The sequence below is a fragment of the Taudactylus pleione genome, unplaced genomic scaffold (genome assembly GCF_031769625.1).
Source record: "Taudactylus pleione unplaced genomic scaffold, aTauple2 ptg000242l, whole genome shotgun sequence".
NCBI classification, from domain to species: Eukaryota; Metazoa; Chordata; class Amphibia; order Anura; family Myobatrachidae; genus Taudactylus; species Taudactylus pleione.
In genome coordinates this window covers 12,314,297-12,340,090 of record NW_028284644.1, presented here as the reverse complement: position 1 = coordinate 12,340,090, position 25,794 = coordinate 12,314,297, and the positions used below count along the sequence as shown (strand labels likewise).

Below are 25,794 nucleotides of genomic sequence, written 5' to 3'. Positions count from 1 at the left end.
CCAGATCTAGTCCGACAACGTGACCACAGTAGCCTATCTCAAACATCATGGAGGCACGAGAAATCATGCAGCCCTGAGGGAAGTGATAAACATTCTGGGCCGAACTCAATTCAGTGCAATGTTGAATAGTCATGGGAGGGAACTCCTGCAGCTTTTCAATTCAACGTGCTGTTAGAGTTGTTGGGAATGGGTTAAGTCTGAGAATGCCGGTTATCGCGACTTAACCTGGGTGTTAAGGCGTGGTAACCGGTATTCTCTGACTAAAGTGCTGGCGCGCGTCTAAGTCCCCGGCACTTTTGTTGGATTTCTCCTCGCATCCCCAGGAGGGGTGCGAGAAGAAATCCTTTGGCCGCCCAAACAACACGGTGTATTAGCTTCGGGGGCTCCCTCCCGCGGCTATTCAACATCGCACTGAATTGAATTTGGCCCTCTGATATTGGCAGAATACCATCTTCCGGCTATCTCTGCTAAATTCATCCTGGAAGTCCTCAATTGGGAAGCGTAATGCCTTAAGTAGTCGGGACATGCACGTCGGAGAGTGGGGTTCTCCTCCTGGTGGACAAATGGGACATGGGACCTACCAGACATAGACCTCATGGCATCACGTCACAGCCACAAGGTCTCCAGGTAAGGGTCCAGGACCAGAGACCCCTCAGACACCTTTGTAGATGCACTGTCAGGAGGATGGGACTTCAAGCTGGCGGATCTCTTTCCACCGATTTCCCTCCTTCCAAGGGTCCTCAGGAAATTCAAGCAGGAAGACGGAACAGTAATACTGCTGGCTCCTGCTTGGCCTAGACGTCTTTGGTTCGCCAACATATGGAATCTATCCATAGATATTCCATTTCCTCTTCCTTTATGGCTGGATCTGTTAGTGCGGGGTTCCTGCCTGCATCCGGACTTCTCATCTGCCCTTGACGGGGTAGCTCTTAAGGCCAGTTACACCCCTACTGGTTTTGGCCTACCGGGCAAGAACCTGGCGGTAGCTGGCCAGGTTTTTTTCAGGCTCTCTGTGCCCTTCACAAGCAGCGGCTTTGAGCCGCTTTTTTAATTTTTTTTATATTTTATTGGGCATGCGCAGCAGCTGCTGCACAAGCCCATGTGTGTGAAAGGAAACATTGTTTCCTTTACACCACTGGTGTTCAGGGACTGACACAGCACGGCAGCCGTCCTGCACAGTGGATATTCCCGGCTGTGACACTGCCCCATGCCGTGTGAAAGAAGGCACCTATTTTTTTCACACCCGGCAAGAAACTGGCAGCTTTTTGTCGCCTGGTCAAAACCGGCAAGTGCTAATTAGGCCTAAGGATTCCACCTTAAGAGGCAAAGGTTTTCTCCAGCTCTGTAGTTTTAAACGATGCTTGGGGCACGAAAGCTTTTTTTTCTGCCCGCATCTGTTAGTTTGACATTCTGTTGGCTGTTCCCACAAGAAAGTGTGTCCCTAAGGTTTTAGGGTTTCCTGGGTACTTCTTTTTCTAAGCTGGGTTAGACTTTGGACTCAGCCTAGCCACCCTGGGATTGCAGTTTCTGCACTGTTCAGAAGAGAATTGCTTCTTAGAAGGTTAGAATTATTTTTTTTTTTCAGGGGGTTCTCAGATTTCAGCCACCTTGTGTCCCAATGGTAGCACTGTGGGATTTGTCTTTGGTTCTCAAAGGGCTATAAGCTCCCCCATTTGAACCTCTGGACTCTATAGATTTGAATAGGGTGACGGCGGAGACATCTTACTTTCTCCTTGCTATCTCTTCTGCACGCAGTATCTTATTTTGCAGCACTTAACATATTTATTTTATTTTTTTTACCACCAGGTTAGAGCTGTCCTCCATACAGGGGAGGTTTACCTTTTTGTAAGGTAATGTCCCGTCTTCACGTGAATAAAGAAACTGTTCCAGTTTCTTCACCTACAGAAAAATCTGAAGTCTTCAAGAATGGGGTTCATGCTCTGTATCTATGTGGAGCGTACAAACTCTGTTATGAGTTTATCACAGTTTTACACTAAGGCTGATCTCCCTGTCCTTTACACGGCGACAGCACATTCTGCTCTGTATGTGGAACCATCATGGGCGTTTCATTGTGGTACCTATGTTGAACAATCGTGCAAGGCAGCCACATGATCTTTTGTCCACACTTTTCTTAGATTTTTCGTCTTTTGCTACTTTTGCCTCTCAGGATGCTTCCTTTGGGGCGACTAGTTCTCCTTTTCTGCTCAGGAGCATCCCCTACCTGTAGGGGAACTGCTTTAGGACATCCCTGTGGATCCCTATGCACCCACCCTGCCGCATCTTGCTTCATTGGGTAATTTTTTTGTTTCGGGCACTGATTCCCTCCATTTTCTGAGTTTCTGGTGTACGATAGTTCTTCCTTCTCCTTTCCTACTCCTGCCTTGGGGTTATTTGCAGAACTGAAAGCCTGTGGCTGGAGGCGGGGGTATATATGGAGGAGGACCAAGGGCATCCTGGAAGCTGAAAGCTTAACTGGTGCCTGGATCACTCCAACCACATTATCCCCGTGGACCCTTTGGACTTCAAAGAAAGATCAATGGTAAGTCTACCATAACTCATATTTTTTTTTTGTTTATCTAAATACAGTTGGTTCATGTGCCCTAGGGCAATATCTACCACGTTTTTGCAAGCTGCCCATTCTCTAACTTTGACCTGAAAATTTAATTTGCAGTAATACTGCAAAACCAATATTTTTTTTTTTTTAATTTAATTTGTGGGCCAAAACTGTCTATTTTGTAAGTTAGTTGTGATTGCGGTCTTTTCCTTTTCAGGCCTTGTCCTACCTAGTATTTTAATTTGAGAATGTTAAGACTTCTGCTTTTCCCGGGCACCCTACTGGATTATGAAGTGTTATAACTTGTTATAGAACTAGGCAGTATATGTACTAGAATATTGACACTGCAGTCTATAAAACAAACAAAATAAACATCGTTCATATGAAACAAAACTACTTTTTATAGTATTAAAGTAAAAGATGCATCTACAATGAAGTAGATTCTATAGCACCCTATATAGTGTATTTAAGGCAGGTCTCATCCACACCAATACTTTCCAATCAGTCACTTTTTGATATAAGTTTTAAGAAATAACCTATTCAACAGTCACAGGAGAAGAAATGTCAATTTGTGAGAACTGTCAATTTGTTTAGGGCATGCAATTAACAAAAAAAAAAAAGTTGAAGTGTAAATATTTTTACTTAATGCTAAAACACACCTGAATGTGTAGATAATAAATTTACATACATAATATTTAAGAAAATCAATTAAATCCAGAGTTGGGGGTAGGGAGAGGGGTAAGTGCGGACAGCTTTTGAGACAGTGCTGAGGAGCTTGGAGCAGACAGTGCTGGGGGTAGGGAGGGGGCAGTGAGAGATAGAAGCTGTTGCAGTACTGGTGGACACGGTGGGGGTTAGGGACAGGCAGAACTGGGGGTAAGGAGGGGGAAAGGGGTTGATGGCAGCTGGCGCACTAGGGGGCAAGGAGGGGGGTAGGAGGCAGGCAGTACTTGGGGTAGGGAGAGGGCAAAGGTATATGGCAACTGGGGTGGCAATGCTGGGGTCATGATAGCAGCTGGGCCACCAATGGGTAGAGGGGGTAAGTGTAGATGATAGCTGGGGTAGTATGGGAGGCAAGGGTTGATGGCGACTAGGACAGTACTAAGGGCAAAATAGGGGATAGACAATAAGCGGCCCCCCAGATGTTGCAGAACTACACATCCCAGCATGCACTGCAACAGTTACTATTTGGCCATGTGCAAGGCAAGCTGGGATTTATAGTTCAACAGCTGGGGGGCCACTTATTGCCCACCCCTGGTAGGTGCAGGCAGTACTGGTGGTAGGGAGGGGCTAAGGGTAGACAGTAGCTATGGCAGTACTGAGTGGCAAGGAGTGAGTTAGGGGTAAGCAATACTGGGGGTAAGGAGGCAAGTCAGGATAGCTTCTTAGGAAGTACTGAGGGTAGGGAGGGGGGTTAAGGGTAGACAGCACTTGGGGTAGTGGTTACCTCCTTGCTTTTGCTGGGAGCCCCGGCCGGGTCACTGTTGCAGCTCCCGTGCAGTGTCCACCACACCACCTCCTGCGTGCAGGGAGCTCAGGCTGCTAGAAAGACCTGCCCCAACCGACAACGCTGCTGCAGCCAAAGAAGAAATGCCCGATGCACTGTAGACAGTGACAAACTCGGGGAGAACGTGCTGGTGGGCATGGAGGGAAAGTGGAGGTATCAGGACTTAGGGCGGTGATTGGCTGGGGACCAGCTGCTGGGTGGTGTTCGGCAGCTGCGCACAGAAAGAAATAACACATTTTGGGAATAAAAAGCCAGGATATCCCAAAAAGCACAATAGAAAAAAACTAAACTGGTAATGCGAAGGATAGGCTAGGTAATAAAATCAAGTGCTGATTATAAAAATGGACAGATGAGTAAGATGCAGCAGGGATGAGGAGGAGGAAAGGGATAACCTCAACAATCCAGGGTCCCCATTCAGTATTTGTGTGCATTTAATATTTAGGCTTTCTTTTTTTTTTTTTTTAATACGTAAAATGATCAATTGCTAATCTCCCCATGGTCTATTTAAGATGGCATTTATCACATACTGCTGTCATGCAGTGCCTGAGGTTTCTTTAAACGCATATTAAAGATTAACATGTTCCACTTGATTAGGAATAATGTAGGGGCTAGTTGGAATTATCTGATTATAGCTATGTGGGCTTCGTTGGACTTTGTTACTATGTATATCATTTAAACAATCCCATGGGAGTCTTTCCCTTTCTTTTAGCATGCTCCATTGATTTGTTACGATTTGTGATGTTGCAATTACTGATATTCCCCTTTCCAGGATGATCTCAGCCGGCAGTGCTGTTGACTGTATAACTATACTTAATATCCACTAGGCGATTCAATTTAACAATAACGTTATCGTTCAATCGCTCATTAATCGTGCATTAAAATGTCAAATGGCCAGCGATGCGCGCTCTGGCTGATTGTTTTCGACCTCAATCATTGCCTGGACATGCAGGAAAACCTGCCGATAACGACAGGTTGGGCATATTCAGGGATGAGGGAGGGTGTCTCCACTGACCGACATATGGTTCAGTGTGGACACACTGCACAGGATAGAGAACGATTGTACAATTACAACATTGTAATTGTACAATCGTTCTCTATCCTGTGCAATGTTGTAATTGTACAGTCGTTCACTCTCGTGTAGTGAATATGCACCTTAAATGCTACAGAATATTATGTGCTTCTTTGTTACTATATGTAATAAGCGAGACATTTGAAATGTGACTAAAATGTTGTTTGTAAATGATTTTGTAAATTCCAATGACTACCCTAAGCTGCCTATGAAATGTTTCTGTATCGGAAACCGACTTGTCAAAAATGTAAAGCCTAGTTTTTGTTTTTTTGCTAGAACACCGTTTTCTAGGTGTTTTTGAAAGTTTTAAGTATTACTAAAATCTAAACCTGCCTGGAGTAGGCAATATCATATCATCAAGTTTCTTGTAACTTGGGTATAGTTGTAATGTGTTTTTTTTTTTTTTCCCCCCCCCCCCCCCCCCCCACATCTCAAAGATGAGGACTATGGAAGAGAATCTGCCCCACCCAAAAAAGTCCGGGCATCTCCAAGAGAAGTGAAAGAGAAAAGGCGGCCCGGTAAAAATTCGCAGGAAGACAGGTAACAGCATTTCCTATTGTGTGTTCTGTCAAACCATTAAAGCCTTTTTGTAAAAATAGACTTGTCATTTTTCAAGTGAATTGTTAGCCACCCATTTATAAAACAAAAACCTGTACATAGATTTTCCTTCCGTTTAAAAAGACAGGTAACCAATAGGACAAAAAAATCTATTACTGCGTACAGGGCCCTGGGCAGGTAGCACTGTCGCTGCCCCATTGAGTGTGCATTTGACTTGCAGTGTGCTTTTAATGGCACCCTGCCGCCAGTGCTGCTTCTGCGGAGATGCTGCTATTGCCTTGCACCTTGCAGCACCACCTGAAGCGTCTTAAGGAATTTCTGGGCAGTGCACTGGGTCCGGCTGTCCCGCCTCCTCAGCATGATGTGACTTTTTTGGAGGGAAGTACCTGTTCAGGGCAGCACAGTACCCTGCTCTTGTACAGCCCTATAGTTTATATATCAGAGTATAGAAACTCTATATCTTGTTTAAAACAAACGCGTACACCTTCTATTTCAATAGTGAGTTTGTATTTCTTGTGTGCTTATTTGTTTATGTACTGTGTAAGGCGCGGTGGAACCCTTGTGGCGCCATATAAATAAGGGATTATTATTATTCCTCCATACTTTAGTGTTTGGGGAGGGGGAGAGGGAGAGAAGTGTTGAATTGCAAAAGTCTCCAAAACCAGTTTGGTGAGATTGCTGTTCCTTATATGCCAAAAAGTTTAACTTTTACATGGTCTTTTCTATTAAAAACAGTGAGGGTTCGGATGAGAAAGAGGTCAAGAAAACCAAAAAAGAAGAGCATGACTCGGCAGGTAAATTACACATGATTCATTTTGTTGCTGGCCTAGCTGCTAAGTAGGAGACCCTTTCTATATCACCCCATTGATGCGTATTTTAAAGCCGTTTTGTTTCACAACCTGTCGGGAACTATTCCTTCTGATTGTTTTGCGTGACTTCCCTTTTCTATGTTTGGATGCTTAAAATGTGGTGTTTTTTTTTATTATTGATAAAGTCCTACTTGTGGCTAGAATATCTTTAAAGTGGTTACCTTCCATGCATTGTCATTAACTGTATGAACAGTGATAATTTAGACTTTTTTTTTTTTTTTTTTTTTAACTTACGATGAACAAAACTACATGAGACAATAAACTACCCACTTATGCTGCGATATAAACTGTACAGTAGACTTCAAAACTGTAATATCAACCGGATCGCATATGTTTGTTTTAGAGTGTTGTGTTTTGTTTTGTTTTTTTGCTTGGGTATGATTGGGGTTTTTTTTGTCCAGCAAACTTGAGATCCAAAAGGGATTTCCACATTTACAATTTTTGGAACACCGTGGCCAACTCTTGTAACAGTTGCAGTGTGCTCCTGCAGCTTACCCAAGCATCAGACGGGACAAGTATAGTGCTCACCTACTGGTACATACTTGTAGCTGCATTATACCCAGTGCCACCATAGTGTGTTGCTTTACTCTGAAGATATGTCTGGCAGGGACAAGGGTAACAACACACTTCTGCACTCATTCTGCTATCCTGCAGACTGTGCTGCAGGTTTAAGCGCAGAGGATTTGGTTCAGGATGGATTGTGTGTGAGGTGTTATAATCCACCAGGCACTTCAAACCCCCCGGCACCTGTACAGGAGCCCCCTTGGGCTGCTTTTTTTCCCGTCCTAGCTTCCATCGCGGGCTGCTTAGCGTTGTCTGCTGTTTTCAGCTATGCAGACTCCATGTGCCTTCACCATGGGTTGCCGTTTTATCTACTTCAGTGCAGAGCCTGGCGACTTCCCCTACTGCCCTTCAGACCATGTTGCAGGGTGAGAAACCCCTAATGCCTGTTAAATGTACTGTGTTGTCATCACAATCCACACAGCTGAGTCTGAGATGTCATCTGATGACTGAGATTCCTGATTAACACCTACTCCCCTCTACAGGAGGTGGAGACTGTCTAAAATTAATTTCTACTTCAGGGTCCATAGGGGGTCCACAGGGTTGAACTTGGGGGTATAGGTTGGGAACCAAATCCGGGCACCACGCAGTTAAAGCTTTTAGCTCCCAGGATGCACTTGGGTCCACTCTCCCTATAACCCCACCCCCAAGCCAGAGGCACCTCAGTTTAAGTTGGTGCCCGGCCGGAGTCGGGTCACCGTTTAGTGCAGTGGGGAGCTAATTAGCAACCCCTAAGCTTTATTTTTTCTAAAGGACAAAGTTTATTTTTACTTTGGATTCTTCAGAGCGGCAGCGTCAGACTGTCCATAGGACGTCTAAGCTGCCGCTCCGTGACCCCGCTGGCGCTGAGACGCCAGTACAGATCTGGGGATCTCAGCGGGATCTCACCGCTTGCGGTGATCCGCGCATTTGAAATGCAGTCCTGTCCCCAGAAACCGGAGGCGCCGGCAGTGGCGGCGGGCCCCCCATACCCCGTGTGTCCACTAGACCACCAGGGACTTGGTGTTCGGTGTAGGGAGCCGGCGTCCCGGGGGTTAATAGCCAGCCAGGGGAGGCAGCCTTCCCTGTTACAGCGGCTCCTCCCCTCAGCTCAGCGCGCCTTTCAGTATCTATAGTCTGGCGTCGCTGAGCTGCTTCCTCCGCGGGCCACGCTTCTTCTGAGGTCTCCAGCGGCCATTTCTTTGTGGTGCAGCAGAAATCTCCGGAGATGGCAGTTGGTCCAGTTCCCCTGCGTACCTCACCATCAGGTCAGTGTACACAGCGCTGTAGCCTTCCCAGACACTGAATCTGGGTAAGTTGCATGCAGGGTAATAGTGCAGTATATTATGACATGTTTATGTATATATGTGTATATTTGCATTGTATGTGACTTATGCTAGTGCTGACTGTACTTCTCTCACCTGTCAGTGTATATCTATCCCTTTTCCTTATCTGCCCTAATACAGCTGTGCTTGGGGTGGTTCTGAGACCTCACATTTATATACTTGTTAATATTTGTGAGGTTTGTCACATACTGTTGCGTGCTGCACGTTGCCATATTTTGAGTGGAACTGTGTGTTGCATACGCTGAAAATGGGTCCCTGCAGCTTAATTTTAGTATCAGTCAGGACCAGTATAGCGCTGCTTGATCGCAAGGCTTGGTCAGATATCTGACCAGGAGATAGAGCGTTATACTGCACCCATTTTTACTATCCTGCAAGCCATGTGCTGCAGGTGTTAGTGGGTTCTGTATGTGGCGTCATCGGGTGCCGGCCCCTTTTACAACCCCTTGGGTGGTTTGTTTTCTCGGGATCTTCTTAATTGCGGATAGCCGGGCGGGCCCCATTGTTGTACCTCACTTGGGGTTACTTCACCATACTGCCCTTTTTCATCTGAGGGTATCTCGCAGTTTCTTGCACTCTTCCCCTGTGACACAGACTATCGCTCCCTGCTGGGGTTTTTCGAGTATATGAATTCTCCCTGGTGTCACAATAGTCTGTCATGCCCCTTGCAGGGATTACCACAACAGCCACCCTGGGTGGATGTCGTTTTTCTACGAAATGCAAATTGGTGTGGTTGACGCCCTGTGGTTACTTCCCAGTTGGCTCTGCCGTGAACTGGATACTGTTTTGGGCTCTTTCCCTCTTATACGGGGGGAAGCCTATTTCAAGTATTATTATCCCTGCTTTAGGGCTGGTAGGTCCATTCTGGTTAGAGTGAATGTTGATCTGCACCTGTATCATACACCCTCAGTATTACGTGCCTTCTGGTTCCCTTTTGTTGACTAGCGGGTGGATCGCATGGCAGGACTCTGGCTGTTGCCAGATATGAGGTATTACAACAGTGTTTGGCCTCCTGTCCCAAATTCCCTGAGGGTCATCACGAGCCCCTCCTGGGGTGGATGGGCGTGTTACTCATCGGATTACAGACGTTACTACGCATCCCATTCCTGCGTGGTCGGATTCTTCTGATCCGTAGGTGGTAACTCTGCCTGAAATCAGTATACTTGCTTTCAGGGGTTGTTACCCATCCTACCATGGCTATAGCATGGTTGGTTAATACTATTGCATACTGAGCTGATGCATTTGTAATGTTTTTTCCCCTCCAACACGTCTGGGGTTCAAATGTATTTGGTCGCTCACATAATATATGCAGTTGTCATAGGTGGACATGCCTATATTGGATACCAGTCTCCTAACTTTCAGAGTTCCGGCTGCGACGGTATCCTCCGTAATACCCTATGGCTGCGCTCTGGGAATGCAGAGGTGCAGATACCATCTATAGGGTAGATCTTGTTGGGTCCTGACCTTGACAGTGGCAGTACAAATTTCCCGCCTTCATCTATGCCCACTACAGGGCCTCAGACTAAGTCTATTAAGTCTTTTTGTCCTCTGGGTCAGCCTAAAGGTCTGTTTCTTCATAGACTGTCGGCCTTTACAAGGGCCGACATATCCAGTACCGAGCAGGCCTGGACTGCCAGCCGATCCTGCTTCTGAACCTACGGATATATCGTCAGCCTGACGAGACAGGCCTACCACTGGGAGATGGCGATTTTCTCAGTTCGCCCGGTACTAGTGTTTAGTTTCCGCGGCTATGTGGGTAGGAGGGTACGCCCTCTCTTTGCTCAGGCGGCCTATTTCCATGTGATGGTACGCAGGCCCTTATTTGGACCCGAACAGGGCCTTACAAATCCAGAAAGCTATACAGTTGTTGCGGTAAGCGGAGCTAATTGGTCCATCCCCACTTTCTCAGCGAGGGACTGGTTGTTCTGCTTTCTTTCTGGTGCGGTGACTGAATGGTCCTCTTTGGCCTATTCTGTCTCAATTCCCTGAACCAGTTCCTAAAGCTACCTGGGCTCAGGAGGCAATCCCTATGCTCCATCATACTATGTTTGGAACCTGGGGACTTTATGGTATCACTGGATATACAGGACGCGTGCCTACGGGTACTTACAGAGACCTTGCCTCAGCATGGACTGAGGTTTGCTGTATCACAGCACTTACGATTTTTCGGGCTCTGCCTCAACCCCACAGAGGTTTACCAGCGTTTTGGATTTTCTGACAGTTCTTCTGTTCAGTATATCCCAATGCTCCTGTACCTGATTGGCTTCCTGCTCTTAGCAGGATCACCGGGGTACTTTACAGCCGAGTCAGGTTGACTGTGGCTTCTTCAGGGTGCAGACGTTTAATCAATGGGGAAAAAGTCCTCCCTGCATCCCTCTCTGGGTATTCTTCACCTAGGAGCCCTGCTGGATTCTCAGAATCTGAGAATTCTTCTGGCGTAAGACGGCATCTCCACTCTTCCATTAGGAGTACATGGATGTCTGCGCAGTCGACATATGTCTTTACACTCTGGGATGCATGGTCCACTATTCAGTGTCTGCCTTTGGAAGGGTGGAATGGGCTTAGTTCCATTCCAGGCCTTTCCATAATTGGCTTATCTCCAGATGGAACAAGTTTTTTCTGTCTGCTCACTGTTCAAACGATGATGCTCTCCCCGGAGGCAAGTCGGTCCCTTTTCGGGTGACCATCTCGTCCTGGGTATTCTTTGCTAATGACAGTGTCTGGTTCGCATCCATTTCAGTGCAGTTGGATGTCCGTCGATTCCACCCTGTCAATTAACTTGTTGGAACTTTAGCCTGTCTTGGGCCTTCACTCTGGCATAGCCCTTGTTTCCCGGTGAACCTGAAAAAGTTCAGTCTGACAGGGTCAGAACAGTGGCTTCCTTTTTAGCAATACTGTTCGTTGGGTGGCAATGTCAGGTATGTCGTACATTCGGACATTGTCTGAGGGTCTCCTCCCGACCATCTCGACAGTGTTCATTTCAGGTGCTCTCCATTGGGAATCGGGAGTCCTCAGCCGTCACGACGTGCATCCCGGGGTCTAGTCTCTTCCCCAAGAGAGGTTTCATCTCCTGATGAGCAGGGGGGGGGGGGGAGCGCCCTCCTGAAGTGGCCTTCTGACTCTCACACTATGGTGTTGCAGTCCAACTCTGGGGATTCTGAAGCAACCTTCAGTGACTTTGTCAGTGAAGTGGTTCCTAACAATTTGTGTACCTGTGTTCTCCGGTCTCCATTCTTCCTCGAGGGAAGTGTTTCAATCGAGACGGAGATGCTTTCCTGCTGGTGGCTTCTGATTGCCCCAGATGTCAGGGGTACTTGGTTTTTCGGAGTCTCTCCATCGATACTCCATTCCTGATGCTTCACTGCCCAGACCTGTTGTCTCAGGGTCCTGGGGTTTGCCTTGGACCTGGGTCGTTTGTCTTTGACTGCGTCCCTACAGTGGTCTTACGGCTTCCCTGGCTTTGTCATTGTTGGAATGATTAGAGCACATGGATCAGCTTTTGCTGGGACCTACCACAAACTATGGCAGCCATAATTCTTATGGTATTATACCTGTTGATACGATCCTCTGGTGTCCAGGATTTCCAGATATTCTGGCACTCCTTCCTGCTGGCTTGGGTTTCACCCTCGGCCTGGCCTTCCTGACAGTGCGGATCTCTACACTGTCAGTATGATTAAGATATGGAATTGCTCCACTCTGGTATCCAGTTCATCCTTTGGAGTGTTTTCTGGATTATGCCTCCATTTGTCCTCCCTAGGGACTCCTTGGGAGTTAGTAGTGGTTCTTCGTTAACTCCGTGGAAAGTTAATGGAACCGCGGGTTGTGATAGCCATTACATGGTCTATTGCTTTGGCTTTCTCTTTCTCTCAGGGAGTTTATATCAACCAGGTGAGTGTCGGAATTGGGAGCGTTCTCATGTGGCTCCCTCTTCTGGAGGGCATCTTGTCAGGGTGTGAGTTGCTCTCACCCTGTGTTTCTTCTTAGTGATTTTTAGGTTCCATATTATTCTGGAACTTATGGTGCGGCCATTCAGTCCCCAGTCCTCTCGGCTGGTGTGGCCTCATTGACTGTGGTCCGGCCTCTGGATTTATGTGATCCGTTCAAGTTCCTGACGGAAATCGGACTCCTTATTGGTGGTCTGAGATTTCTGGTTTTAACAGGAAAGGATGGCCGGCCTGTGGCCAAATGTTGGCTGGACGGCCTCGTATGTCTTCTTCAGGGGCCTACCCATGGGTAGGCCTTTCTGTTGTTGATGCTTGTTTTTCCTCGGGCCATGTAACCCTCGTGGGTGGCTCGCGGTGGCGCCTTGGCTGTTTTGCCTTGCTAGGTGGCCACGTGGTCTTCTGTCCACACCTTTTTAAGGTTCTGGGCTTTGGTTTCCTTTGCCTCTCAGGATGCTTCCTTTTTGGCGGCGGATTCTCCTCTCAGCACAGGAGCATCCCCTCCCTTGGTTGAACTGCTTTGGGACATCCCCAAGGTCAACCCTGTGGACCCCCTATGGACCCTGAAGTAGAAAACAAGATATGGTAAGAACTTACCTTTGTTATCTCTGTTTCTGCGAAGTCCATAGGGTCCACAGGGCGCCTGCCCTGACGCACCTGGCTTCAAATGGGCTGTGTGGCTGGTCACCGGTTTTCCGTCTCCCATTTCTGTGAGTATAGTTGAGTGTTCCAGTTTTCTCTCTTTTTCTCTCCTCTGGCCTTTGGCTACTTACAAACTGAGGTGCCTCTGGCTTGGGGGTGGGCTTATAGGGAGAGTGGACCCAAGTGCATCCTGGGAGCTAAAAGCTTTAACTGCGTGGTGCCCGGATTTCGTTCCCAACCTATACCCCCAAGGTCAACCCTGTGGACCCTATGGACTTCGTAGAAACAGATAACAAAGGTAAGTTCTTACCATATCTCTTGTTGTTCCTGCTTTGGTGTGAGCTGTCGGATCCGTCTTAGTAATAGAGAATGACTAGCCAGCCCCTCAATCCAAGCACCCTCTGTTTAAACGAATAAAGGCGACTTCCGCAGAATTCCCTCTGTCAGATCAGCTAGTTGAACAACTGACAACTCTTACCAGGCGATTGCCAGGCTGTAATCATTCTCAGAGACGTTTGGCCTAATGTTACCCATTTCCTGAGGCTCATTGTAAAAAATGGGAATCACCCACTGCGGTGGATTCCCATGTTACACATTGAATTAAGAGTGCTACGTTACCTATGCCTTCCATTTCTTAAAGGATCATACAGATAGGAAAGTGGAAACTTGCCTGAAAACTATTTACTCTTTCAGGGGCTGTTGCCCGCCCGTCCATGGCTATTTCATGGGTAGCTAAAGCTATATAGAGCTGGGCTGATGCACTTGAGGACTCCTTTCCCGCAGATGCTACTGGGGATCTAGTGTCATTGGGGGGGGGGGGGTCACATTCGAGATGCGGCTGCATATATTGTAGATACCAGTCTACTGACCTCCAGAGTCTCGACTGCAGCTTTGTCTGCTCGCCGTAGTCTTTGGCTGCGCTCTTGGAGAGCGGATACTGATTCTGAGAGGCCTGGAAGGCTTGCCCTGCAATGGGGAGATCTTGTTTGGTCCAGACATGGACAAGATTGTTGGCAGCTTAAAAATCAGCATTTCTGCCTTCAGCATCTGCTTCTTCAAAGCCTTGAACCTCTTCCTTTAGGTCCTTTCGTCCCCAAGGAAAGCCCCAAAGGACAGTCCTTTCCTAGACAGTCGCCAAACCAAGAAAACCGCCAAACCGAAGAAACAGGCCTGGAGCACAAGACTCCCTGCTGCTGGTAAACCAGAGGATAAATCCTCAGCCTGACTGGGCGGGCCTCCCTCTGGGGTATCCCAGAGTGGGAGGCCGACTTCAGTTCGCCCAGTGCTGGTGTCAAACCACCACGGATGCTTGGGTAAGAGCAGCGGTCTCTCACGGTACGCCCTCTCATTTCTTCGGCACACGCCCCACCAGTTTTTCTGCACAGGCCCTCCTTCAGACACGAACAAGGCCTTACTTATTCCATATTGAAATTTTTCTTTCAGTATCCACAGGGGTACCATGCGGATAATGTGGTTAGAGAGATCCAGGAACCAAACGGTTAAGTGGTCAGCTCCCAGGATGCCTCTGGTCATCCTCCACATATATCCCGGCCACAGGCATTCAGTTCGTTTGGTGTGGCAGGATTCAGACACACCAAGCTTTTATTTTACTTCTGTTTTTGAGCTAGCAGTACTAAGCGTCTGTTTCAACCACTTAAGTGACTATTTTTCCAAAAACCGCGCTCCAAAATTGTCGGTGTTTTTTTATTGAATTAGGTCAAGAACATAAGTTTAAAATTATCAATCACTATTTTATTTGAGAAAATATATTTTTTTAAACAAAGTATAACAAAAATAGCAATTTTTGTTATACTGTAGTGATAGCCATTGACAGCTGTACCATCAATGATACAATCATCATTAGAAGCCATCAATTGTTTAGCGATTGGTTGATATCTGTGTAGACCACAACTGCCGATGTTTCCTAAACATTGATCGAGGGTTGCAATTGATGGTGCAACATTGATGGCCACCAGTAATGGCAAACGACTTGTTTTCAGTCAACCATCGATGGTTTGCAAACAATCGATGGTCGGTTGCCATCCCTAATCAGGCTCTGTGATGGCTATCAATATACATGTTCGATATATACAGATACATATCTGCCCCTGTTTAGGCACATATATACCACACACACTCCTCCCTCTGAGGCTGGACGGAGTCTGCGGGGCGCATGGAAGCAGCAGCCAGAGCTGCGGCTGCTGCTTCCTGTACATAAGTGATCACACTAGTTCCGGAGCCACAGCGGGAGTGTGTCCCGCTGGCGGGCCGGATACAAAGCGGCTGCTGCTTCTTCACACACAGTGATCACTGTAGTTCTGGAGCCGCAGCGGGAGGGTGGCCCGGATACATAGCTCCACTACTGCTTTTTACTGAAGGGGGTGGAGCCGGCTGCCTGATCACTGCTGGCCACAGTGATCAGGTCACAGCAGCGGCTGCTGCTTCCATGGGAGGGGGTTGCCAACGATGCCCGATCACTGTGGCCAGCAGTGATCATGAGAGGCAGCCACGCTTGCAGAGGGACCAGAAGGTCCCTCTGATGTAGGCGGCTGCTGGAAGATTAGCTTCCAACAGCCGCCTAGTGTACGTTTCTGACTAGTCGTATTAGATACGACCATGTCAGGGAAAGCCCAGCTTGGTGTGGTATCTAATACGACCGTGCCAGGCAAGTGGTTAAGACTCATGCGCTGCAACTCCGTCTACCTCCACTTGGCCGCAACACCCGTATTGTCTCGTGATTACTGCTGTTTTGATTAACTGTATACCTATATTAATATACGTTTAAGTTCGGGTTTTTTTTTATATTGGCTGCATTGTGATTCTTGTCTGCTTTTAGGAAAGCAATATTTTTCTGTCCCATGTCTTAACTTTAGTGATGCATAAATATCAGTGACTTGTCAATTTTCTTTTGAATCAAGCTGTTCATGACTTACAGTATGTGGCAGGGCTGTACCATCTGCATGCCAAACCTTTTATTCCGACTCCATGAATGGCAAATGCATATTATGCATTGGTTAATAACAAATTTACTGTAGTAAAAGGGTAGCACAATGCATCTTAATAATTTAATCACAATGTAAATAAAGCTACTTGAAGTGATTTGAACATTAAGGGGCTAATTCGGAATCTGATGCTTTTTCAGTCTCCTTTCAATCCGGCTGCAGATACATGCTTACTACATTTTGTCAATGCAAGAATTCAGCTGTGTATACTAAAAATCTGTGCAATTGCATGTGCCTGTGTCGCCTACTGTTATTTCTGCAAAAGTCATCCTTAGTGCTTACACCAACCCCATGCTGGGTGCAAAAGAGCAGTCTGAAACACATGTCCCATCACTGTCCGCGTACTGCAAAATGAGCCCTGCAGTTTGCCGACACACATGAGACGGATCAGTTCTGTGTGATCGCTTGGTCACTGCCCAGAAACGCCCATTAAATGGATCGTGTTCAGCAGATTGATGCTTCTATCCGTACACACTAGCCAACTCTGTCCACCTGCTGAAGTCTGATTTGGCACATGTGCAGTCGCCGATTGCTTTGGTGCAGTATGCTAAATCATTTTGTCCACACTGCGATTTACACCTGACTCAGAATTGGACCCAAAATTATATTTTTAAAACTTCTGAATATAAAAACTTTGCTAAGATTCACTTAGTTTGCGCCAACCCTGCATTTTATACAAATTTAAAGAAATGCTTTTACAAGAAACAGGATATAACTTAAAACTAAAGAATATTTCAAATGGAAACTAACTGAACAAGTTCATTATTAGTCCTATGCTTACAATCTTTTTATAACTACATTACCAAATTATTTCCTATAAAGATTACTTCCACTCTGCTGTGTATTAGAGAAATTGTATTAATTACAGCAACATAGTTTCTTTAATCAGCTTATGTACACATTTAGGACTAATAGGCCCCAAAATATATGTACTTGGACAAAAACCTGAACAAATATGCTGTATGAAAATATACCATACGTTATTAGTGAACACTTAAAGGGAATTCAAATGTTTGCACCAGTAGCTGTCAATGATTGGCACCCGATAGATCAATTCAGTTGTTGCTCTGTTAGGCTAATGGCCAGTGTCATTTCTACTTGCTGCCCCCTGAGGTGGCAAGCAGAAATGTGTGGAAAGTCCTTGTTTTTCGGTGTTTGGGAGCTCTAAACTGGACTTACACTGGTTTAGCTGTTACACGTTGCTAAACTCTGTATTTGGGTGTCTAAAATAACTGAATTGCTCAGTTAGGCACCCATTATCTCAACGCCCAAAACCATTGAATTTCACCCTCCATAGAAATTTTTGTTTTTAATTTTGAAACTGAAGTCAATACACTTCTGTCTCCACCCAAAATTGTCTGACTTCACAGCACTGGTTTGTGGTCTTCGAAATGTGAAACATTTGACTAAAACAGAATTTTCTATTATCTGAATCCTGTTTCAGAAGAGGATTTTGGCAGTGATGATGACTTGGCCGCAGGGGATGGAAAAGCGGATAAGGACTATGAAAGTGCAAAAAAGAGTAAAAAGGGCAAAAAGCCTACACCTGAAAAGAGGCGTGGTTCCAAATCAAGGAAGAGGGCTGCTCCAGGTAACAAAGATTGATTTCCTTTTTTCTAAGCTGCAAGTTCTCATGAGCATTTAAATCTTGGAGCAGTTTGTTTTAAATAGCCCTTAATGTTCTACAGTACTGCAGAATACAGTAATCCCACTTGTGTAATAAGGTGTTTATGCACCCAGTGCAGAAATGACAAAATACTAGTATCCACAATTTGATCTGCTTTTAATTTATTTTATCAGATTGTTTGTTTGCTTCTGCATGCTTTTGTCAAGAGAGCTGCCTCTTCTTTCTAGCTCTTGTCCTAGCCATAATTAAATATTTAAGGTTTGTATTTTTCAGTGTATAGCTTTCCTCTAATTCTGTACATTAGCACCTTTTCGGTTCCTTGATCAAAATGTGTGTGTGTGTATATATGTATATATGTATATATATATATATATATATATATATATATATATATATATATATATATATATATATATATATATTTTAATATAATTTTTTTTTTTGGCTTTTGCATTAGATGACAGTGATGATGAAAAGGAACAACGTAAAAATGTTCGCCAGCAAAGGCAAGCTGCATCCAAGGCAGTCTCCAAACAGAGGGAAATGTTGATGGGAGATGCTGGCAGTGAGGATGAGGAGCAAGAGGAGGAAGACGAAGCACAATTTCTTGAGAGTGAGTTAAAAGGCACTGGCTTGTTTTTACTGTGGACCCTTTCCAAACTGATGTGTTAACCTCAACGGATAGGTTATTTCACCCCTGTTCTGAGCTAATGTTCAATTTGTTACACTTTTCGTGTTCTTTAAAAAGAAGCCACTGTTTAAAGGTGAGAGCTTCTAAACGGTGTACTGTCTACCTCAGTACAAAGTTTGGCTAATACCTCCTAGTTTTTCAGCAAAAGGAAAAGCCTTTACCTACTAAACGTGCTGTTATCTTCCCAGTTATCTGATTCTGATATATCATCTGGGGAGGCAGAAGACTCAGACCTCCCACACACTGTCTCAAGAGGTGAGACAAACCCTCCAAATTAAAGCTGTAAAATCTATTTTACAAATAGAAGCTGAAAAACCTGCTCCTAAAACGACCACATCTGATCAGAGTGAGGGAAGCATGGAATATGCCTGGTAAAAGGTTTCAAATTCCAAAATGTTTAAGATCCTTTTACCCTCTTCCGGCTAGGGATTGCACTAAATGGGTAGTTCCCCCAGCAGTGGATTATCATGTAACACATCTGTTTAAGAATGCCACTTCCTTGACAGACTATAGATAAGCTTAAAGAGGCTTGTTGCAAATCCATATGCTCTTACAGGTGCTATTACTCGTCCTGCTACAGCCTGGGTGGCAAAAGCCATTGAGAGTTGGGTCTGGCCCTAGAACAGACATTTCCCCCTTATGCTTCAAGGGAGCAACTATCCTACATATCACATCAGATGCAGCCTCCTACTCTGGAAAAGCAGCTATGGATACGGCTTTCCTGGTCTCCAGGATATCTGCCACGTCTGTAGTGGCCCGCCTTATTGTTTGGCTCCATTCCTGGAAAGCAGGCAGGCTCAAAAAGGGCTCTGGAGTCTCTTCCTTATTCTCAAAATATCCTATTTGGCAGTTTCCAAGACTGCGTTCATGCCCTCTACATATAGTACAAAGCCTTGGGCATCTTCCTTTCGGTCCCAGTGTTCTCGCCAGAAATTTTTTCCAGCTGGGTGGCATCAAAAAGTAGCCGAGTGGGGGGCCTTCGCAATTATGCGTGCACCGGGAAAAGGGGTCTCTCCCTTACCAATCCAGCCCGACAGGTCTCAGGCTGCTCCCCCACTGGCTCTGTCAAAATTGCCCATTATGCAGTGCCCCCTGTATTTGTGCCCATTATGCAGTGCCCCCTGGGGTTTAAAGAGTGTCCCTTTAGGCAGTGCCCCCAGACTGGTCCCAGCCCAGAACTTACCTTTACTTGCTGGCCGCTCGCGCTCCCACTCCCGTTGCCTCGCACTGACTGGATCTAGTTAGATCCAGCAGATGCGGGGGTAGGCTCCTCACGTCGCGGGTGATGTCATGACGTCACCCACGCAGTGCATCACTGGAAACGCTTGCCTCTGAAGCGATCGGAGGCTTCTTGAGCCTCCAGTCACTTCAGAGACCAGCGTTCCACAGCGGGGGTCAGTGGGGGAAAGTGCCGGGCGGTAGGCTGTTTCTGCCGGGCGATGTGCCTGCAGAAAATAGCCTGGGGAGAACACTGGGTCCTTTCACCCTCAAGCTTAAGGATCAGTATTTTCCACGGCAGCAGGCATCAGCCAAGTCCTCAAAGTCTAGGGCAAAACACGCCTGTTCTTCTAGACATCCACCTACCAAGTCTGAAGACAACCCTACAGCCTGATTGGGCGGGCCTCTCCCTTGGGGCTCCCAGGGTGGCAGGCCAACTTCTTCAATTTGCCCACGTTTGGTGTCGGGCCACATCAGAGGCCCTGTGCAAAAGAACTGCTGCTTGGGGGTTACCTTAGGAAGGATAGAGCATATCTATGGGAGACCAGTCTGGGTAAGAGAAGTGGTCTCCCATGGATATGCTCTATCCTTCCTAAGGTGATCAGCAGTAATAATTCCGGTCCCCTCCTCACAACGAGGCAAGGGCAATTATTCCACCCCTTTCCTTGTTCAGAAGCCCAACTGGTCTCATCGGCCAATCCTCAAATCTATGAACAAGTTTATCAGGGTGCCCAGGCTTCATATGGAAACCCTCCGCTCTGTTATCCTGGCTGTCTCTGGACAATCAGGACGCTTGCCAACATGTACCTATAGCGCCTTCTTATCAGCAATGTTGCCGTTTTTTATCCTACAACAGCATTAACAATTTCTGGCCCTACCTTTTTGGCCTCTCGTGTCTTCACCAAATCATGGCAGCCTCCCATCGTCTTCAAGGGATCAGACTACTCCCGTACCTAGACGACCTCTTGCTGTTGGCCGTCTTCCCAGAGACTCTTCACCGCCATCTGCAGGTAACAGTTGCCTTCCTACAAACGCACGGGTGGCTGATCAACTGGAAAGTCTTCCTTGACACCTTCTCAGAGTGGTGCATTTAGGAGCCCTCTTGGATTCTCAAGTTTAGAGGGTCTTTCTAACAACAAAGATCTCCTTAATAAAACACCAAGTGCGCAGACAGCTCCGCAGTCTGAGTGTCATTTCACGCTGCAATGCAGACATTGGGATCAATGGTGTCCACCTTTGACATGGTGGAGTTTGCTCAGTTTCACTCCAGGCCCCTTAAACACCTGATCCTTTCCAGGTGGAACAAGCTACCCCTTCTACTTCTATCCATGGAGGTTTTGTCTGTACCTATCCTGGTGGCTACAGACATTCCATTTAGACAAGGGTCGCCCCTTTTTGATCCCGGACTGTGTTTTCCTCACCACGGATGCAAGCCTCCGAGGGTGGGGCATAGTGACTAGTCAACACTCCTTCCAGGGCTGCTAGACACCAGTCGAGGCAGAGTTACCATTCAATGTTTTGGAACAGAGCTATCTCAGGATATTTTTCAGGGCAGGCCAGTACAAGTACTGTCCGACAATGCCACGGCCTACCTCAATTTACCAAGGAGGCACTCTGAGTCGGGAAGTAGTGTCCCACAATCTCGCATGGACCGAACGCCATCTCTGGTATTCATCCTGGGAGTTCTCAATTGGGAAACATATTTTACGTGCATGTAGGTGAGTGGTCTCTACATCCAAAAGTCTTTCAGCTCCTGGTGGACAAATGGGGTCTGCCGGATGTGGAACTCATGGCCTCAAGACACAACAACAAACTTCTAGTATATGGAACCAGGACAAGGGATCCCGACGCAGCCTTTGTGGACGCCTTGTCAGTAAAATGGACCTTCCATTTGGCATACCTCTCTTCCCCAATGTCCCTGCTTACTCGAGTTCTTCAGAAGTTCAAGCAGGAAGGGGGTACAGTCCTGTTGATAACTCTGGCTTGGCCCAGATGCCATTGGTACTCCGATCTTCATAGTCTCTCCGTAAACGTTCCTCTATAAGTAGACTGGCTAGGTCCGGATGTAAACATGGACCCCGAAACAGGTCTGTCTTTAACGACTTGGCTCTTGAGACATCCCTTTTAAGGGATTTTCCAGCTGTGGTCCAGACCATGCTCAGCACGTAAATCTGCCTCAGACAGAATTTATCACCGAATATGGCATACATTTCCAATGGTGTGCTCCTAGAAACTATGACCCTTAAGTTTTTAAGGTTGCTAGAATACTTTCCTTTCTGCAGGCTGCATTAGATCTAGGCAACCGCCTAGCATCTCTGAAAGTACACCTTTGCTCTGTCCTTATGCTTCTAGTGCAAAGTTGCTCCTCTACCAGATTTTCACACCTACCTAAGGGATTGTAAGCTAACGCTGGCCAGATGGGTTCGCATTACTATCTCACAGGCTTACACGCAGTCTGGGCTTCCTGTGCTGGCTACAGTATTTGCTCTCTGGGTCCCTCGTGGTTAGCCTGGCGTGGCGCCTCAGCTGAACAGCTACGCAGGGCAGCCACCTCGTCTGTCCACACCTTCCTTTTGGGCGTAGGGTTTTCCTGCGTATCTGCCCTTGAACTGCTTTGGAACAACCTCATTTGTCTCCCTGTGGAGCCCTATGGACCCTGAAGAAAAGTTGTGGTAAAACTTAACTTTAACTCTTTTCTTCGAAGTCCACAGGGCACCCGCCCTGACGCTCCTGGCTTCTATGGGTTTCTTCTCTTGGTCACTTGTTTCCTTTTCTGTGCGAGTGTGATTCTTCAGTGTACCAGCTTTCCTTCTCTCTTCTCCTTCTCCCTTGGGCTTGTTAACAAAACAGAGTTGCCCTCAGGCTGTGGGTGGGGTATGGGGGAAGGACCGGAGCATCCTGGGATTGAAAAACTTTGCTGTTGGTGTCCAGTCCTCAAGGTTTCACCTACACCCCCATTCTCTCTGTGGACCCTATGGACTTCGAAGAGGATTAACAAAGATACGTTTTACCATAACTCTCCTTTTCATATACTGTAATCGGAAAACTAGAGTTGTTTTAACACTTCTGCTTTTTTTTTTCTTCCAGAGGATTCTGGCAGTGATGAAGATTTCATGGTGGAAGATGATGATGATAGTGATTATGGTCGATCAAAGAAGAAGAAGAAAATCGTGAAAAAACCTCTGCCAGAGAAGAAACAGAAAAAAGTACCCAAGCCCAGGCTAAAAGCTACAGGTGAGGATTCTGTGTCTGCAGCAACTAGTTGTCCTTTTCTCTGCTTTTATAATATCATTTGAAGACTGCAGAGGGAAATGTTCAAACCTTAGGGCTATAGTGGAGAAACTGCCCATAGCAAACAATCTGCTTCTATCTATCATTTATGAAGCAGTCTACAGAATGGCAGAAACCTATTGGGCAATGTCTCCACTTTCTCTTCCAAAGAATGTGATACTGCTCCCCTACATTTTGCTCATCTGCAAGACTAATTGGTTTTCTTAAAACAATGCTGTGACTTTTGTTAAAGCTTGGTTTGAAGATTATCTTTTTGCATTGTAATATATTTTACTTTTACTAAAGTATCATTTAAGAGCAGAGTTTGTTTTCCATCTGTAGCACTGTGAATAGAACACTCAATGGAGACACCTCCACACATAGTTCACCTATATTGACATGACAAGCATGCTGCAGCCAAAAAAGCTGCCTCCATAGGGGAAAGCAGTTCCCTTTCTTACTGGTTCTAGGGGATTGTATACATACTGTAATTGGGCTCATGGTGAAGACAATACATCATACTTAAATTGATTTATGCAAAATGACTGTCTGTATTCAGTTTATTTTCTACAGACCTAATTGACCACTATAGGAGAAGAACATGGTACTTGTTCAGGTGGTAACTGTAATAACTAAATAGTCGGCATGTTATATTCATGTAAAGTTCTTCCTGCAGTAACACCCAGTCCAGTGAAGGCTAAAGGAAAGAGTCGCACTGCAGCCTCAAAAGCATCAAAGGAAAAATCTCAGTCGCCCAAAGCTGAGGAGGAAGAGGAAGATGATGAGCCAGAGACCCCACCGCCAGAGAAGAAATCGTCCAGCCCTCTGCAAGAAAAGTCTGGTGAAGAGGCATCTGATGAAGAAGCTCAGTCCACAGAAGACTAAACCTTGTGTTTGGGGTGGGTTGGGGGGTTAGGGTGTGAGGGTGATTGTTTGGGGAGATTTTATTAAAAAAAACAAACAAAAGATTAAAAAAAAAACCACCAAAAAAAAAAAAAAAAAACAGATGGACAGATTGGTTTTAGAACATGAAAGGCTATTGCTTGACTTATTCATCTCCAACTCTGTCTTTTAATTTCTGTTTAAGAGTTACAAATGCATTTTTTTATTTTATCCAGCAGAAGGTAATACCTTTTGCCATTTGTTGAGGGTAATGGTTGGTCGTTCCCATCGCCAGTTTGAAATAAAGCCATGCACATTTTTTTTTTAAATAAGTTTGCATTGTGAAGATTTGTTATCCCCTCAATCCTTTCTATGTCCTTTTTTTTTTTGTTTGTTTTTTTTGTTTTTACATTATTGGATACAACTTTAGTGATAGGAGTTTTTGTAATCTGGAGAGTAGAATGCTGTTTAGTAGTAGTAATGGGTTATTTTGCTCCCTTTTCACGAATGGGAAGCTCACCAACCCTTTTTATTTTCTTAATTTTCTCCCCACCTATTTTGGCCTAAAACAGTGACACTAATGTCCTATGTATTGGCATGTTCTTAATGGTTTGTGTTTTTCCTGTTATTTTCAGACATTGCTAATTTTTATTTTTTTTTAAAGGCATTGAATACTAATTTCAGTTCCTTTAAAAAAAAAAAAAAAAATGAAGTCCAACAAAGCTTCTATCTTTTTAACAGTTGTAAGCTCTAAGGTGCTGTGCCACGCAACAATGTATTGCAGGCCTTTGCTGAGGTTTCTATTACCCTGACCTTTTCTGCACACCCAGGTATTCTCTAGTCACGTGCGTTACATTTGCATTGACAGCTTGGATGGTATTGACTAAAAGATATGTATATAAGTCTGAAAATTGTTAAAATACATAATGTAAGCAAACATGTAATTTTTAATTGTTGGAAGCCATCTGATAAAAGTTGAAAGTGAACTGTTATCATGAGTCTTTCCTTTTTTGTTGTGATGAACATTGCTATACTATGTGGTGTTAATGTTGTGCAGGCTGTTGATCCAGGACCATTGACTTCTGTTAGGATTTGCTTATTGTAAAGTTAAACTCTAAAGAATGGTAAATTTGTGTGTGAGGAGTGGGGTTATTTTGTTTGTTCCTCCTTTTCTTAGCCCTATCTGCTGTATATATGAATGTATTATATCTGAAATCTGACTTGCCTCATGGTTGAAATTAAAGTGTCTTATAATTCGGAGAGGTTTGATACCAGGAGGGCTTTGAAAACTGTTGGCATATTCAAATCTGCTGCACCTTGAGCAAAATACACCTGTTTAGGAAGAAAATGTTTTTACATTGGCATTTTGTGGTATATCCCCTGCTGTAATCAATTGGAGCAAATGTGCAGTGACAGGATATAGATGCATATATATATATATAAATATAAATAATTTGCTCCTAGGTAAGTGGTTCCCAAACTTTTTTGAACCACGGTGCTCTAGAGTATTAGAATTGTTTTTGCGCTACCCCTAAGCCAAAAGTCAAACTCTGGGGGGAAAAAAAACGTGAAGTGAATTGTGCTTACTGGTCATCCTTAAATTCAGTTATGTGGTGGTGAACAGGTTTGCGCTTCTGTTTGTACACATATTTACATTAGATTGACCATAAATTTGATTTGGTGCTGGACCACCAACCCGAGGCACCCCTGAAAGTGTCCCAAGGTACCCTAGGGTGCCACAGCACACCGTTTGGGTACCACTGTCATAGGTAAATAGGGGATTGAACACTGATGTAGTGTCAGAATCTGTATGTAATGCCGCTGCACCTAAGCTCGGCGTATGAAAGCCCAACGCCAGAAGGCCGGCAGATGAAGATCCCGACTAGGGTAAGTAAGTCCCTTAACCCTCCCCTCTCCAGTTCTAATTTCATTAGCTTGTTTACTACCTGTGACTCATGGTTTAATATCTGTATCCTAGTAGGCTAACTGCAATTGCTGCTTTACTCAGTGCATGGCTGTTTTTAAGAATGGTTTGCTCCATACCTCTAAAGCTGATCAATACCGCTAGCTGTGGCAAAATC

General features: G+C 45.5%; 1 protein-coding gene across 1 annotated transcript in view; it reads left to right on the top strand.

Annotated features, from left to right (window-relative positions):
- Positions 1–24,705, top strand: part of NUCKS1 (nuclear casein kinase and cyclin dependent kinase substrate 1) — a 33,304-nt gene extending 8,599 nt beyond the window's left edge. The window contains exons 3-8 of the mRNA XM_088479623.1: positions 5,568–5,670; positions 6,424–6,482; positions 17,470–17,616; positions 18,110–18,265; positions 22,649–22,795; positions 23,508–24,705. Of these exons, the coding sequence (XP_088335749.1) occupies positions 5,568–5,670; positions 6,424–6,482; positions 17,470–17,616; positions 18,110–18,265; positions 22,649–22,795; positions 23,508–23,716 (821 nt within the window). The 3' untranslated portion in view covers positions 23,717–24,705. The remainder of the gene's footprint in view (positions 1–5,567; positions 5,671–6,423; positions 6,483–17,469; positions 17,617–18,109; positions 18,266–22,648; positions 22,796–23,507) is intronic.
- The last annotated feature ends 1,089 nt before the right edge of the window (positions 24,706–25,794 follow it).